The 15,250-nt window shown below is 45.3% G+C and overlaps 1 protein-coding gene across 1 annotated transcript; it reads left to right on the top strand.

The window, feature by feature from the left end:
• The first annotated feature begins 784 nt into the window (after positions 1-784).
• On the top strand, positions 785-2,485 carry LOC146712890 (uncharacterized). The gene is made up of 3 exons (XM_085437144.1): positions 785-788; positions 1,597-1,707; positions 1,817-2,485. Exons 1-3 carry the CDS (start codon positions 785-787, stop codon positions 2,017-2,019), a joined length of 318 nt encoding a protein of 105 aa, XP_085293270.1. The 3' UTR covers positions 2,020-2,485.
• Positions 2,486-15,250: the final 12,765 nt, after the last annotated feature.

The raw sequence follows: 15,250 nt of genomic DNA, 5'->3' as shown, positions 1-15,250 counted from the left end.
TGGCAAAAACAAGACGCAAGTCACCAGAGCTCTTTGTGTTGCTCGTGCATGAGGGAGAGAACTGTGACGAGCATCGTTCTCTCTGTTAAGGAATATATTCTAAAATACTTCTTCAGCAAAGACTCAGAGAAGAGAAACACACAGAATTTCTTGCAAGCAAGGGCAGTCTCCGGACTGAGAGACTCGCGCCTGAGAAACTGCCCCGGTCTTTATTTTATACTTCATTGGGTGTGTGTGTGTGTGTGTGTGTGTGTGTGGGGGGGGGGGGGGGGGGTCATAAGATCTTCCCTAAACCTGCTGGTCTCAAAGTCCAGCAGTTCATCAAACCAAAAGGCACTTAGACTAAAACAGACATAGCTACGTTAATCCTGCCATAAAACAATAAGACAAGGTACGACCTCTCTCATGCTCCTAGGATGTGGGGGTGAACACCCTAGAATGTTACAGACCTCCTAGGATGAGACATTCTTTCAATAAGCCACCAACTATATACTTCTACACACAAATGATGACATGCAGCATTCTACCATATGCAAACTTATATCACTAAAAGATTATACTGACTACTAAATACAATTTTCCATTGACACCCTCCAAGTAAGCAAATGAATGTTAACAGTCAAACATAGAAATTAACATTTGCAAAATCATTCCAGCTTTGTGGTGCATCTCCTCCAGGTGTGTAAATCACACATGCAGAGTGGTTTGAGTTCCTCACAGCTTCATAAATGTCTCTTCCAGTTGTTTCTAATATTGTCCATATGACCAGAGTCCAAATGCAGACATGGGTATAACAAACACACCAGTTAGTTTTGCTGTTTGTCAATGTGGCTTTCAGTTATCTTCAAGGCTGCAGGCCTTTGTCAGCACTCCTGTTTTATGGCCTCTATCAACCCTCATCACCTCCTTTCATGCATTCTTCCTGTGGGGGGATACTTATGACTCCTCTATTGTCCTTTCGTCTCTGCAGAAAACCTTTTTTGGAAAGGGTATTGGATTCAATGATTTTACTGCTGTTGTAACCCCACCTGTTGAGTCACTTCAGCAGTCTTGTTCATGATGCAAATGACAACAACAATGACACAAAGGAAGACCCTCTTCAGAGTGTCAAAGCATGCATAGCACAGTGACACAGCATTAGGTGATCCATCCATCCATCCATCCATTCGCTTCCGCTTATCCATGAATGCATTTTAGAAAATATATATTAATGTGAACAGTTAAAAAAAACCCTTTACAGCCTTTTCTTTCATTTTTGGAATCAAACTACAATATTAGTAGAAATATGTGGAAAATGCATGCGATGAAACATGTCTGGGTCTGATCTTTTTTAATTGAATATACCATCTCAAGATGTCCCTGGTAATTCACACCATGTTTCTTGGTATTGTGGAATAGTATTTCCTGTTGTGATAAATAACTAGATTTTATTAATTATGTGAAAAAAGTTACAAAATGAGGTTTAAGACAATTTATTTTTTCACTCACCAAGTTCACTTGATGAGAAAGAATCCAGTATTTGTGTATCTGAAGTTTTTTGGCACTTGATGAAATAATCAATGAAAGAAATATGACATATATTTTTGTGCTTCATAGATTGGAGCATCTCCTCTCCAAATGGGAAAAAGTGCTTCCAGTGTGATGAAAAGGACTGCACCAAAACTCTCAGCTGCAATGGAAATGAGGACTACTGCATCTCAGCAGCAGGTAATGGGCCTACAGCATTACGTTTCTGCATGTTTCTTCTTTTCTGCTTAGAGGAACATTCAGTGATTCTTTTTTCAAACTTGTAGTTGAATATTTTCTGTTTTCTCAGTGAAAGCAGGAGTGACAACTACTAAATTAAAGGGCTGTGCCTCCAAGACGATTTGTTCACATTCAAAAACTGAACAGCTCTCAGCAGACATTGGAGGAAAAATCAGCTGCTGCCAGGGTGACCTCTGCAACAGAGCCAGCAGTACAACAGCCCACCTCCTGCTTTTTCTGTCCCCGCTGATCTCTTTGGTCTTTTTCTCTTAGCTGATGGGGAAAAGATCACAGTCCACTTTTGCTTTAAACCACTTATTTACCAAGAGTTGGATGAAAATATAGTTTCATGAATAACAGTCTTTACTTTTTATCCTTCCTCAAATATTTTAAAATTTGCTCCTTTAATTTCTTTAAGTCCTTTATACATTTATACTGTTTTCTTTAACATTTCTAAAACATTTTGACGTACAAAGTGTGTATACTCATCATTGTGTTACTTGAACTCTCCCAGCAGCTTCTATGAAGGACATGCACACTGATGATGTAGATGTAGAGTCAATGTTCATTTGAATGTGGCAGCTTCAGTCTTGGTGACACATCAGATTAACCTGTACTGACACACAACTGTTTTAGCTGATCTTGGCTCTGTAGAAGCTTTAGCACCACTTCTTAAAAGATTTAAGTGAGTCTATGTAGATATTTAAGCCTGAAGAATTTTTGTGCCTTGTGGATTAGAGAAAATATCAAATAAATGTATACCTGTGCACCCAAGTCTTGTTCTTTTAAGAATCTAAAGATATATGTTGTACAATCATTCAATTCTGGAAAATATCAGCGAGATAATTACAAATCTTCAAACATCATCTGGTTCCAGTTGCACAACATGTGTACATAATTATACGTGCAGTACAAGCCAAGCACGGAAACATAGAGAGAGGGAAAAAAGACGTTTCCACCTCTGCCAAGAGAGAAATTTTAATGAAGCTGAAATATCAAATGAACGCAATTAATAAGACAACAATTCAGTTCTTTAAAGAAGTTTTAACACAGTCGCTCAGCAAGATCAGGATTAAAAGAATAATGCAACACGGCTTTTATTCTTCTTTAATTGTGGAGATTTCTAATTAGTATTTAAGTATCTAGACCCAAAGCACTGCGCTATGGACCCCGTGAAGCCTTACATCTTTGCCCAGTTTGTTGTTTATCTTTGCAAGCAACAGATGAAAACTACACTGCTACATTTAACACAGAGGTCACATTATGAGTGACTTTGTGTTACACAAATAAAACATGGATAATGTCCACATGAAGAATTCTTTAAGATGTCATATGTTACACACTTTGATTAAAAAGAATTAGGCAGCTTTGTGAGTCTGCCTTTACTGTATCTTCTGCAATATATAAAAACACTTTTATACACTTGTACACAGTTTCTTAGGCGCACTGCATTATGGTGAGTGGCCTGGCTTGTTTCAAACTCGAAACACCGATACTTCTTACAGTAGCATAGATGAAATAAACATAAACAGAAGATGTGATTCCCAGGTCTGAATCCACTGTGATTACAGCCCAGTACAGGTGGAGATCCACCACAGCGCCACGAGGTTTCCACACGAACGGGCAAATTAGCTCCAGCTGCTAATCGGTAGCATCATGGCTAATCTACATCACTACCAGTAATATACAGTAACCACACATAATGGGAATTAACAGCCAACTTTCACACATTCCCTGCAACCGTGTGGACTTATCTTTAGACCAAGGTCAAACTATTTACTGTTTTTATCTCTTTACCTGCAAATATATAGACATAGTATATTGTTACACACTTGTAAATGTCTCATTGGAGACTGGCACACACATTATTTTGCAACAACTAAAGAAAAGAAAATATTTGAACCATCAGAACATTTTAACCAAATACAATATTGTAAATAAAAGATTACAGGGGCAGGGTTTCTTGTTTTTGTCAATAAAGCTTTTCATGTCTGTCAGGAGATTTTTATTAAATACAAATCATTGAGTGTAATCAAGTAAAAACAAATATGCTTTTTATTCAAATGCAATATAAACAAGTATGCCTTATAATCGAGTGTTCATATATTCTCACATAACCAAGCTTATTGTTAAAAGAGAACACAACGCACTCCTTGCTTAAGTGTTTAAGATGTTTGGACAAGACATGATATATTTCTGTATCCTTACTTTAAGCGTGAAAGATCAGATAAGCATGATATATTTCTGTATTCTTATTTTAGTGTGTGAAAGATCAGATAAGCTATGTCTGAACTTTATGTCTGAACTTTATGTCTGAACTCTCCTCTTTTCTGGTAAAAGAGGAAGTATTGTTACCCGTTTTTTGCCTTATAAATAAAGCACCCAGCATGGCTCTCAGTGTGTGTGATCTCACTGAGAGAACAACACCCATGCATGTAAAACTCTGAGTTGGTCTGCAGTGTCTTCTTTATCTTACTTGTGTTGAATTAATGTCTTATTTCACTTACTTGTGTTTGAAAAAGTGTCTTAACCCCTAACAATGTCCTTACAAGTGCTATTTTTCTCCTGCTTAAAAATTTGGTTAGTGACAGTCCCTGGATAAGCAGAGGAAGATGGATGGACTAAATTTGCTTAGTCCATCCATCTTCTATAGAGCTGAGGTGTCAGATTCTGTGTAATATTATGCCACAATCCTGTCAGGAATCAGGATGATTTTGTTGTGTTTTACGCTTTGGAGGGACAAAATAACGTCAGGTCTGCTGGATTAAAAATTATTTTGTGAGGTCATGCTTATGTGAAACTAGTGGAGACGTTTCTACATAATACACACAAACAGTTTGGACACAGCTTTTCATTTTATGGTTCTTCTTTATTTTGTAGATTGTTACTGAAGGCACCAAAACTCTAAATGAACACATGTGTAATTTTGTAGTAAAGAAAAAAAGAATGAAATAACTCAAATATGTTTGTTATGTTTATGTTATATTTTTTAAATAGTCAACCTTTGCTTTGATCACTGCTTTGCACACTCTTGGCACTCTGTTGATGAACTTCATGAGGTATTCACCTGTGTTAAGTAGGAAACGCTTTTATAAGGTTTGTGTTGCATTAAAGTATATGTTCATATTTTACTCTTAATAGGACAGGAAGTTCACCCTGTGACATTTACCGCAAGAGATTAACACACACACACACACACACACACACACACACACACAAGTCCATATCCGCTGCATAGGTTTAACACTAGGACTCCCAGGCTTCTACGTTTCTACCTAGAAAACCCGCCACCAGCCAAATGACTGGTAGGCTTTTAGCTAAGCTTTAGCTTCAGCCAAGCGGAAGCTAAATTGGCTAGTCATTCATATGTATATTAGGTTGTTAAAAAGGTATTCATGAGGGAGGGGAGTGGGGGTGTGTGGATGAGGGGGTGCTGGAGCTGCTAAAAGCTGTGAACTTCCTTTTGTGTTTCATCTTGATGCATTCTCAATCATCCAGGGAAATAAATCTCCAAAAGTCACCAACTTGGAGTGTTTCAGTTTGCCATCTTAGGGAGAAATCAACACACATGGGTGTATGTCCTTTGTTGCTGAGATTTATTGATAAAAACAGTACAAAAAAACAACCATTTGTATACATATTTACATATTTATTAACCCTTTACAGCCGATCGGAGCGGGCACGCTCTGTTTTGCGTAACTATTTTTAAATCCCGGTAGCTCTGCAACCACGTAAGCTAGCGCAATAATTTTTTTTGCATATGAAACTGGAGGAGTTGTACTCACATCTTATGCCATCAGCTTGTCCTAGGTCACAGTTTCCTTCCACATATAGCTTTGCAAAAACTGCATAAAAATCACTTGCAGCAACAAAAACATGATATTCCAGAAACACGCTTCGCCGATCCATCAGCTGTTTGTAACACTTCCTACGTCCATCAGCGCGAACTATCACATGACCGCATGACCTGCCCGAAACCGGAAGTGACGTCATTTTGCGGAAATGTAGTTTTTTACTATCGGGGCCTTATGAGCTTGTGTTTTACTTGTTATGTGTTTTAAAAAGTTATGTTTGAGTTTATGACTTTCTGTGTCGTTTCTGGGATGCTTAGGACTCATATTGCACTGCTGGAAATAGTTTATTTTGATGCATATGCTGTTATTTTGCAAATTTGCACTATAATATTTATTTTCGTTTTTCCTGCAGTATATAAAAATTGGTGTATTTCAAAAATAAAACTATGAAGACACTCAAAATAAATTTCCTGTGGTGGGAAACTAGTTTGTGTAACTTTTTTGTATTTACAGTTTTGAGGGATAAGCCTCTTAAATTTCTCTAACTAGAAATATATGTTAAAAAAACAAAAACAATTTTCAATTTTTTTGTAGTTTATTGCACTTTTTTGCAATTTATGTAATTACTATGCACCTAATGCAGACATATTATTAAAGTTTGGGCTATAATGGTTGTATTGATGTATAGCAACTTGAAATGCTCCCAAAAATGGCTCCACAGCATGTAAAAATATAGTATAAGCTCTGGCGAACTTGGTTCTATGGTAGGTCTTAAAGGGTTAAGATTTGACTAATAAAATCTGAATTTGAATTTGAATTCGTTTTACATATTCCTCATGTTCCTTAGTTTAGCTTTCCCAGTCTATGTTTTGTTAGTTCCTTCCTGTTCCTTGCCTTCTATTTCTGTTTTGTTAAGCCTCTAAAATAAAGGCTCTCCATTTGTTATTCATCTGCCCTTGCTGCTGTGCCTGCATTTGGGTCCAGAATCTCCTCACGCTGTGACTATATGTTTTGGCTGTATCAGTAGATCTAATAAATAAACACATTTATTAGGAGCACGAGCCAAAGAATTTCATAATGGGTAAATGTGACTACGCTTTTTATCTGTACATGACAATAAAACTTGAAACTTAAACCTGATATGAAATTTTAAATTAGAAATAAAACTGAAGTTAACTGAAGTGCAGTTTAAGGAAAGTTTAAGGAAAAGGTCAAATTTACAGGGAATCTTTTTGTTGTTTTTTTTGACAGAAAGATGAGAGTTTGATGTCTTTGAAGTCTGAGCTCTGGGCTTGAGTCACAATGTGGTTTGGTTAGCTTAGCTTAGCATGATGGCTGTAAACAAGGTGAGCAGCGAGCTCGTCTCTGTCCACAGTCAAAGATAAAGAGCAGCTGTACCTGGGCCTCCTTGTTCTGATGGTTGTTTGTCCATAACGGACGTCTTCAGTTGTCACTGCTGAGTAGATCACAGCTGAATCAGTCTCTGTACAATAAACACATTAAAATTACTGCAACAGTGCTGTGATATTATTACACTACAGCGATGGAGACATTTCATTCTGTTCTTTTAAGCTTATTAAAAGCATTAAATGGTGTCTTTTTATAAATAGCAGCAACTTTTCACAGTTTTTATTTTTTAATCTTAACACCTCTGCAAAACAGTGAGAACAAAGAAATTAGGATGTTTCTGAGAAAAAGAAGAAGGGTGGCCACAGAGCTGCAGACTGATGCACTTTTACCACAGAGCATGAAGGAAACATGCATGACCAGTGTTATCAGCCAAACCCAAACACACTGCAGCAAGAAGCTCCATCAGTGTCACACTAACTCGAGTCAAAAAGAAGCAGCACAAGTTTAAAAGAATAAAAAGTCACTGATGGATATAAAGGACATTTTATCTGTTCAGTCTCTTCATATGTCTCATGTTCACATGTTCCATATCTTAACTGTGTGTAGCAACAACAGATAACACACATGTGTGGGCCTCATCTGAGCTCTGACACATGTAGCTCAGTGACAGCACTGTCTCTCTCTGCCTCTCTGTCTACATGGCTGTGAACAAAAATATAAACACTGAGGCTTCAAAATGCAGCATCTACAACACTGTCACTCTGCCTCCACCATGGAGACAGTCTCCATGGTGATGAGCACAACTGGCAGCTGAAACTGTTGTGAACTTCTCCATGAGTCATGTTTCCTGTTTCAGAGCTGCTGATTGGCTCTTTGGGCCCTTTACCTTCAGGAGGTCATGGACGAAGCACTGAAGTCGTTTATCACGTAAAAAATATTTTTAGTTTATAATAATTTGATAAATAATAAAATATTAATAAAAATTGGAGGTTTTTTTAGAACTTAGATTTTAAGCTATTTATGCCTTTTTGCTGCTCTTTTTTAAACTTATTCCCTTTAAACTGTATTTATTCTTTTTAAAATATATTGGTTATTGCACTGTAGAGGCTGCTGAGGAACAGTATTTCGTTTCAGGCTGTGTAACACGAAATGACAATAACCAATAAAGTCTTGAGAGCTGCCATCATTGTTCCAGCAGGAGGCAGTAAAACACCAAACTGCACCTGTTGTGCTGAAAAGGTGTGAGCATGTGCAGTAACCCAGTAAGTTACCTGAATATCTCACACACACACACACACACACACACACACACACACACACACACACACACACACACACACACACACACACACACACACAATACTGATACTAATGACTCGCTCTCAGATCTATTTGGGTTTAATGTCAGGGTATATTTGTGGATGAAAGTTTTGGTAGGACACATGATGTCATGGTCCTGCGGCCATGACTCAGTGACTTTATGTTTATGTACTTATTGTTATTACTTTCATTATTATTCATGGCTGTTTTGGGATGGTTTGTGTTTGGGGTTTTAGACACTGGGATCTGGGTTTGTGCTCCCTCTGTTGGTCCCTGGTGTTAGTGTTCCCCTGTCTCGTCAGGTTAATCAGGTCCAGCTGTTTCCCCCACCTGTGTGTGATTTCCCAGTATCTCTTTGTGTATTTATAGTGTGTGATTTCCTCTGCTCCTCGTCGCGTCGTCTGTGTTCATACCTGGTGTAATCCCCTGCGTGCTCTCCCTGCTGTTCTCCCTTCATGTTCAGGTTTGCCACTCCTTTGTGTAGTTTCACCCAGTTTAGTTCATCCTTAGTTCTGTTTTGCCCTCTCCACTTTATGTTTGATGTCATCAATAAATCACCCTCACATCTGAAATAGTGCTGCGTTTGAGTCCTCCTTCCACCCTTCACACGGCCGCTGCCCCGGACCGTGACAGTACGACGCGACCACAATATGGACCCAGCAGCGCTTAACCCATCCAAGGATCTACGGGAGAATCTAATCGATGCCACGCAGGAGCTCATCGACCTGTGGCTGGAAGGTCCGGGTTGGGAGTCCCAGCACGCTATAGAGAGGCGGCTACAGCGTCTGGTGACCGGTCTCCCGTGGCTGCTAGGCTCGCTATGTCCGTGGGAGCGGGAGTTTCTCCTTTTGGACCTTGGACTTCACCCTCCGTCTGCATTCACTTTCGAGCAGCCCGATGCGGTGAGTGAGCGGGATGCATTGCTTTCCCCAGTTTCCGGGACTTTATTTTCTGGGGCTATTCAGAGCGGGATGGGAGACTGTACGGATCGCTTACCCACCTTCGTGGTAACGGATCCCTCCCAAGTGGGCGTGTACAAACCCGCTGCTAAACTGACAGACTGTGTCTCTGCCGCTCCTTCTGAGCCAGGACTGTATCGCCATTCTCCGGCTCAGTTCTGTGTCCAGCTACAAGCTTCCCAGTCTGTAGCTCCTCCGTTAGCCTCCCTAGGGGCACAATTACATGTTCTACCGCCGCTCCAGTCAGCCACTCAGCCACCACCACCGCTAGCATCGCTACAGCCCACAGTTACGGTAATGGCTGAGCCACAATTTTCGCACTGTTTTTCCACCGCTGTTTCTGAGCAGGGAGATAAACTGTTTCACTACGGACTTGTTCCTCAAAAGCTGGCAACCTTAGAGACTGTTGCTCTCTCCGGGGCTTCCCCAGAGGCTGGGTTACAGCCCTCAGCTTACTCTGGACCCCTAGTGGCCAAGATGCCAGCTGTGAACTGCACCGGGCTATCACTGCCTGAGCAGGGTCAGTGCTCTGCGCAGCTGCAGCCCTCCTTATGTGTGCCAGAGGCCCACGTGCCTACTGGTTTTGTTTCACATGTGCCAGAGGCCCACGTGCCTACTGGTTTTGTTTCACATGTGCCAGAGGCCCACGTGCCTACTGGTTTTGTTTCATGTGTGCCGGAGGCCCACGTGCCTACTGGTTTTGTTTCACATGTGCCAGAGGCCCGCGTGCCTACTGGTTTTGTTTCACATGTGCCAGAGGCCCGCGTGCCTACTGGTTTTGTTTCGTGTGTGCCGGGGGCCCCGGTGCCCACTGGTTCTGCGGCTGTTTTCGCTGGGGGGCCCGAGGAGCCTGTCCAGCCTCCTGTTTCGCCTGCTGGGGGGCCCGAGGAGCCCGTCCAGCCTCCTGCTTTGCCTGCTAGGGGGCCCGAGGAGCCCATCCAGCCTCATGCCACACTGACTGCCACGTCGGCTGGGGGGCCCGAGGATCCCGTCCGGCCACCTGTGGCTGCTTCTCCACCTGTGGCTGCTTCTCCACCTGTGGCTGCAGCGCCGCCTCCTGCAGTATCATCACCTGCAGCGCTACCACCTGCTACTGCCACGCCTCAGCCTGAAGCTTCATCCTCGCCTGATTCTGGTCCAGCTTCATCCTCACCTGGCCCAGCTTCAGCTACAGCGTCAGCTTCGCCTGGCCCAGCTTCAGCTGCAGCTTCTTCATCGCCTGGCTCGGTTTCATCCTCGCCTGGCCCGGTTTCATCCTCGCCTGGCCCGGTTTCATCCTCGTCTGGTCTGGTTTCATCCTCAGCATCGTCTGGTCCAGCATCATCAGCATCGTCTGGTCCAGCATCAGCTTCATCTCCGTCTGGTCCAGCATCAGCTTCATCTCCGTCTGGTCCAGCTCCAGCTTCATCTCCGTCTGGTCCAGCTCCAGCTTCATCTCCGTCTGGTCCAGCTCCAGCTTCTGCTTCTGCTTCATCCTCGCCTGGTCCAGCTCCACCTTCTGCATCCTCGTCTGGTCCAGCCTTCGTGTCTGCATCCTCGTCTGGACCAGCCTTCGTGTCTGCATCCTCGTCTGGTCCAGCCTTCGTGTCTGCATCCTCGTCTCTGCCAGCCTTCGTGTCTGCATCCTCGTCTCTGCCTGCTGCGGTCCCGGCTTACGTGTCCTCAGCCTCGCCTGGCCCGGCCTCGTTTGGGTCTGGAGCTAAACGGCCGTTTTCTGGTCCGCTGGCTAGGCTACTGGCTGGGCGCCATCGCCTGAGCGGCCGCCGTTGCCTTCCGCACGGCCGGCCCCCGGACCGCCAACGCCTGAGCGGCCGCCGTTGCCTTCCGCACGGCCGGCCCCCGGACCGCCAACGCCTGAGCGGCCGCCGTTGCCTTCCGCCGTTGCCTTCCGCACGGCCGGCCCCCGGACCGCCAACGCCTGAACGGCCGCCGTTGCCTTCCGCACGGCCAGCCCCCGGACCGCCAACGCCTAAGCGGCCGCCGTTGCCTTCCGCACGGCCGGCCCCCTGAACTTTTTTTGCGCGCCGTCACGGCCTTCTTCGTGGACAGCCTCCCGGACTCTTTACACGCCGCCACGGCCTTCTTCGGGGCCGGCCGCCTGAACTGTGCTTCGGACTCTGCTCCCCTGTGACTTTTGTGAACATTTGTTTGGGACTCTGGGGCCTCCGTTTTGGTCGTGGCCCGGTCCCTCCGTCCTGGGCCCCCTGCCGCCCGCCCGGGTCTGGTGGTGTGTTTCTGTGGCTGTCTGGGGCCAGCCCTTGAAGGGGGGGTACTGTCATGGTCCTGCGGCCATGACTCAGTGACTTTATGTTTATGTACTTATTGTTATTACTTTCATTATTATTCATGGCTGTTTTGGGATGGTTTGTGTTTGGGGTTTTAGACACTGGGTTCTGGGTTTGTGCTCCCTCTGTTGGTCCCTGGTGTTAGTGTTCCCCTGTCTCGTCAGGTTAATCAGGTCCAGCTGTTTCCCCCACCTGTGTGTGATTTCCCAGTATCTCTTTGTGTATTTATAGTGTGTGATTTCCTCTGCTCCTCGTCGCGTCGTCTGTGTTCATACCTGGTGTAATCCCCTGCGTGCTCTCCCTGCTGTTCTCCCTTCATGTTCAGGTTTGCCACTCCTTTGTGTAGTTTCACCCAGTTTAGTTCATCCTTAGTTCTGTTTTGCCCTCTCCACTTTATGTTTGATGTCATCAATAAATCACCCTCACATCTGAAATAGTGCTGCGTTTGAGTCCTCCTTCCACCCTTCACACGGCCGCTGCCCCGGACCGTGACACATGATGTGGACAGTCTGGTAATCCCAGAATATTTTAATGTAAGAAAACTCCAGACAGCTCTGGAGAAAGTTTCAGAGTAAAAGCCCTGGAGTGTTTTACATGTTATTCTGTTGGATTAAATCTGACGGAGCTGATTCATAAACACTTCACTGCCAGATGTGCCAAGATGGCGCCGAGTATGGCAGCCTCGTCGCAGCCTCCCCCAAGCAACGGCTTTCTTCTGTGTTTAATTTTACTTTTCCTTTATTTTTTCACAAGCAGCACTTGTCTCCTTGTGTATGACCGACAAACCTTACTGGACATAAAAGACGGTCTTTCTTATAACTTTCCGGAGTTCAAGTTTTGCAACACGGACGCTCCGTTTGCAGACCCCCCATTCATCTCACCTGAGACGCCTTTGTTCTCTGTCCCTGGAGGCCGCAAACGCCGACGCAGAGGGAGAAGATCTGGCGTTCTGGTTCGACTGAGACGGCGCACTTACAGACCACCGTTACCCAGTTTATTACTGGCTAATGTGCAGTCTCTGGAGAACAAGCTGTGCGAGCTTCGGGCACGGATCTCATTCCAGCGAGAGATGCGGGACTGCTGCGTGATCTGCCTCACAGAAACCTGGCTATCGGACAAGGTACCGGACTCCGCAATACAACTACCGGGGTTCTCTGTGCATCGCGCGGACAGGTCACAGGATCTTACTGGGAAAAGCAGAGGCGGTGGTGTATGTTTCATGATCAACAACAGCTGGTGTGATTATGCAAACGTGCACCCGGTCAAATCCTTCTGCTCACCGGACCTGGAGTACCTGATGATTAAGTGCCGGCCATTTTGGCTACCGAGAGAATTTACAGCAGTGATTATTACGGCTGTTTACATTCCCCCACAAGCCGACACTGACCGAGCACTCAGGGAACTGTACAGCGCGATCAGCAGTGAGGAAACCGCACACCCAGAGGCAGCGTTTATCACAGCCGGAGACTTTAATAAGGGAAACCTGAAGAAAGTCTCACCAAAACTCCATCAACACATTCCTTTTAACACACGTGGAGACCGGCTACTCGACCACTGTTACACCTCTTTCCGGGATGCGTACAAAGCCCTCCCCCGTGCCCCATTCGGCCAATCAGATCACTGCTCCATCCTGCTCCTGCCCGCCTACAGGCAGAAGCTGAAACAGGAAGCTCCAACCCGGAGGGCGGTGCACTGTTGGACGGACCAATCGGAGTCTGCGCTGCAGGACTGTTTTGATCACGCGGACTGGGAAATGTTTCACGTGGCCGCTAGAGACATTGATGAGTACACAGACTCAGTCTGTGGATTTATCAGGAAATGCGTGGAAGATGTCGTCCCATCCAGAACAGTTAAATCCTTCCCAAATCAAAAACCCTGGATTAACGGAGATGTTCGCGCGGCACTGGCGGCACGGAGCACCGCTTTTGCCTCCGCGAACACATCGGACTACAAACACGCACATTACCAACTCCGGAAGACGATCAAAGCAGCCAAACGTGAGTACAGGGACAGGGTGGAGCAACAGTTTGACAACCCTCGGAGTATGTGGCAGGGACTAAACACGATCACAGACTTTAGAGGGAAAACCAGCACACCGCAGACCACGGCCTCTCTGTGTGAGGATCTAAACGTATTCTACGGTAGATTCGACACAGCGAACACCAAGAGACCGGACAGTGTGCGCACCGCGGATGACGTCAGTGCGCACACTGTGTCTGAGGAGGATGTGCGGAGGTGCTTCAGGAAGGTGAACGCGCACAAAGCTACTGGTCCGGACAGGATTCCCGGCCGCATCCTCAAGTCATGCGCGGCTCAGCTGGCTGGAGTGTTCACACACATCTTCAACCTTTCCCTCTCTCTGTCTGTAGTCCCAGCCTGCTTCAAAATGGCCACCATCGTCCCTGTACCCAAATCCTCCACCATCTCCTCATTGAACGACTGGCGACCTGTAGCCCTGACCCCCATCGTGAGCAAATGCTTCGAGAAGCTGGTCAGGGACTTCATCCGCTCTGCACTACCCGACTCACTGGACCCTCTACAGTTCGCATACCGCCACAACAGGTCCACTGATGATGCCATAGCCCTGACACTACATACTGCCCTGTCACACCTGGAGAAGAGAGACACGTATGTGAGAATGCTGTTTGTAGATTACAGCTCAGCATTCAATACCATCGTTCCCTCGAAGCTGGACAGGAAACTGCAGGATCTAGGACTGAGCAGCTCCCTCTGCAGCTGGATCCTTAGCTTCCTGTCTGACAGACGCCAAGTGGTCAGACTGGGCAGCATCACCTCATCCCCCATCACACTGAACACTGGTGCTCCACAGGGGTGTGTACTGAGCCCTCTCCTGTACTCACTCTACACCTACGACTGCACAGCCACTAACAACTCCAACATCATTGTGAAGTTTGCGACGACACTACAGTGGTGGGTCTTATCACCAACGGTGATGAGACGGCTTACAGGGAGGAGGTCAGCGCCCTGACCCACTGGTGTCAAGACAACCATCTCACCCTCAACGTCGCAAAGACAAAGGAGTTGATAGTGGACTTCCGGAGGTGCAGAGAAGTACACACCCCCATCACCATCAGCGGTGCTGCTGTGGAGAGAGTGAGCAGCTTCCGGTTCCTTGGAGTACATCTGGCTGAGGATCTTACATGGTCAGTACACACAAACAAAACAGTGAAGAAGGCGCAGCAGCGCCTCTTCTTTCTCAGGAGACTGAAAAGATTCGGCATGAGCCCCCGCATCCTCAGGACCTTTTATCACTGTGCCATTGAGAGCATCCTCACTGGATGCATCACCACCTGGTATGGCAACAGCACCGCCTACAACTGCAAAGCTCTCCAGCGAGTAGTGCGGTGCTCTGAACGGATAATTGGAGGTGAGCTTCCCTCCCTCCAAGACATCTACAGGAAGCGCTGCCTGAGGAAAGCGGGGAGGATCATCAAGGACTCCAGTCACCCCAGCCATAAACTGTTCAGACTGCTTCCATCAGGAAGGAGGTTCTGCAGCATCCGGTCCCGTACCAGCAGACTGAGAGACAGCTTCTTCCATCAGGCCATCAGACTGCTGAACACGTCATAGACACCTCAGCTTCACTACGGGAACTTCAACATTATGCACTCCACACTGTATATAAATGCCACTTGTTTTGCACATATTCAACTCTGTATATTTTTATATATTTTATTTATTATTATTACTATTTAATTTGTAAAAATGTGTATACACACACACACACACACACACACACACACACACACACACACACGTAGGATAATATTTAGTA

Source organism: Copadichromis virginalis, linkage group LG3 (genome assembly GCF_057382275.1).
Source record: "Copadichromis virginalis isolate Kocher_CV1m ecotype Utaka linkage group LG3, C_Virginalis_male_GT1.1, whole genome shotgun sequence".
Classification (NCBI taxonomy): Eukaryota; Metazoa; Chordata; class Actinopteri; order Cichliformes; family Cichlidae; genus Copadichromis; species Copadichromis virginalis.
Note: the sequence above shows the minus strand (reverse complement) of the source record. Positions and strands in the feature narration are given on the sequence as shown.

Excerpts from the sequence above, each read along its gene's own strand:
- LOC146712890 (XM_085437144.1), top strand. Across the intron at positions 1,708-1,816 it reads CTACTGCATCTCAGCAGCAG|TGAAAGCAGGAGTGACAACT; the intron begins GTAATGGGCCTA and ends CTGTTTTCTCAG.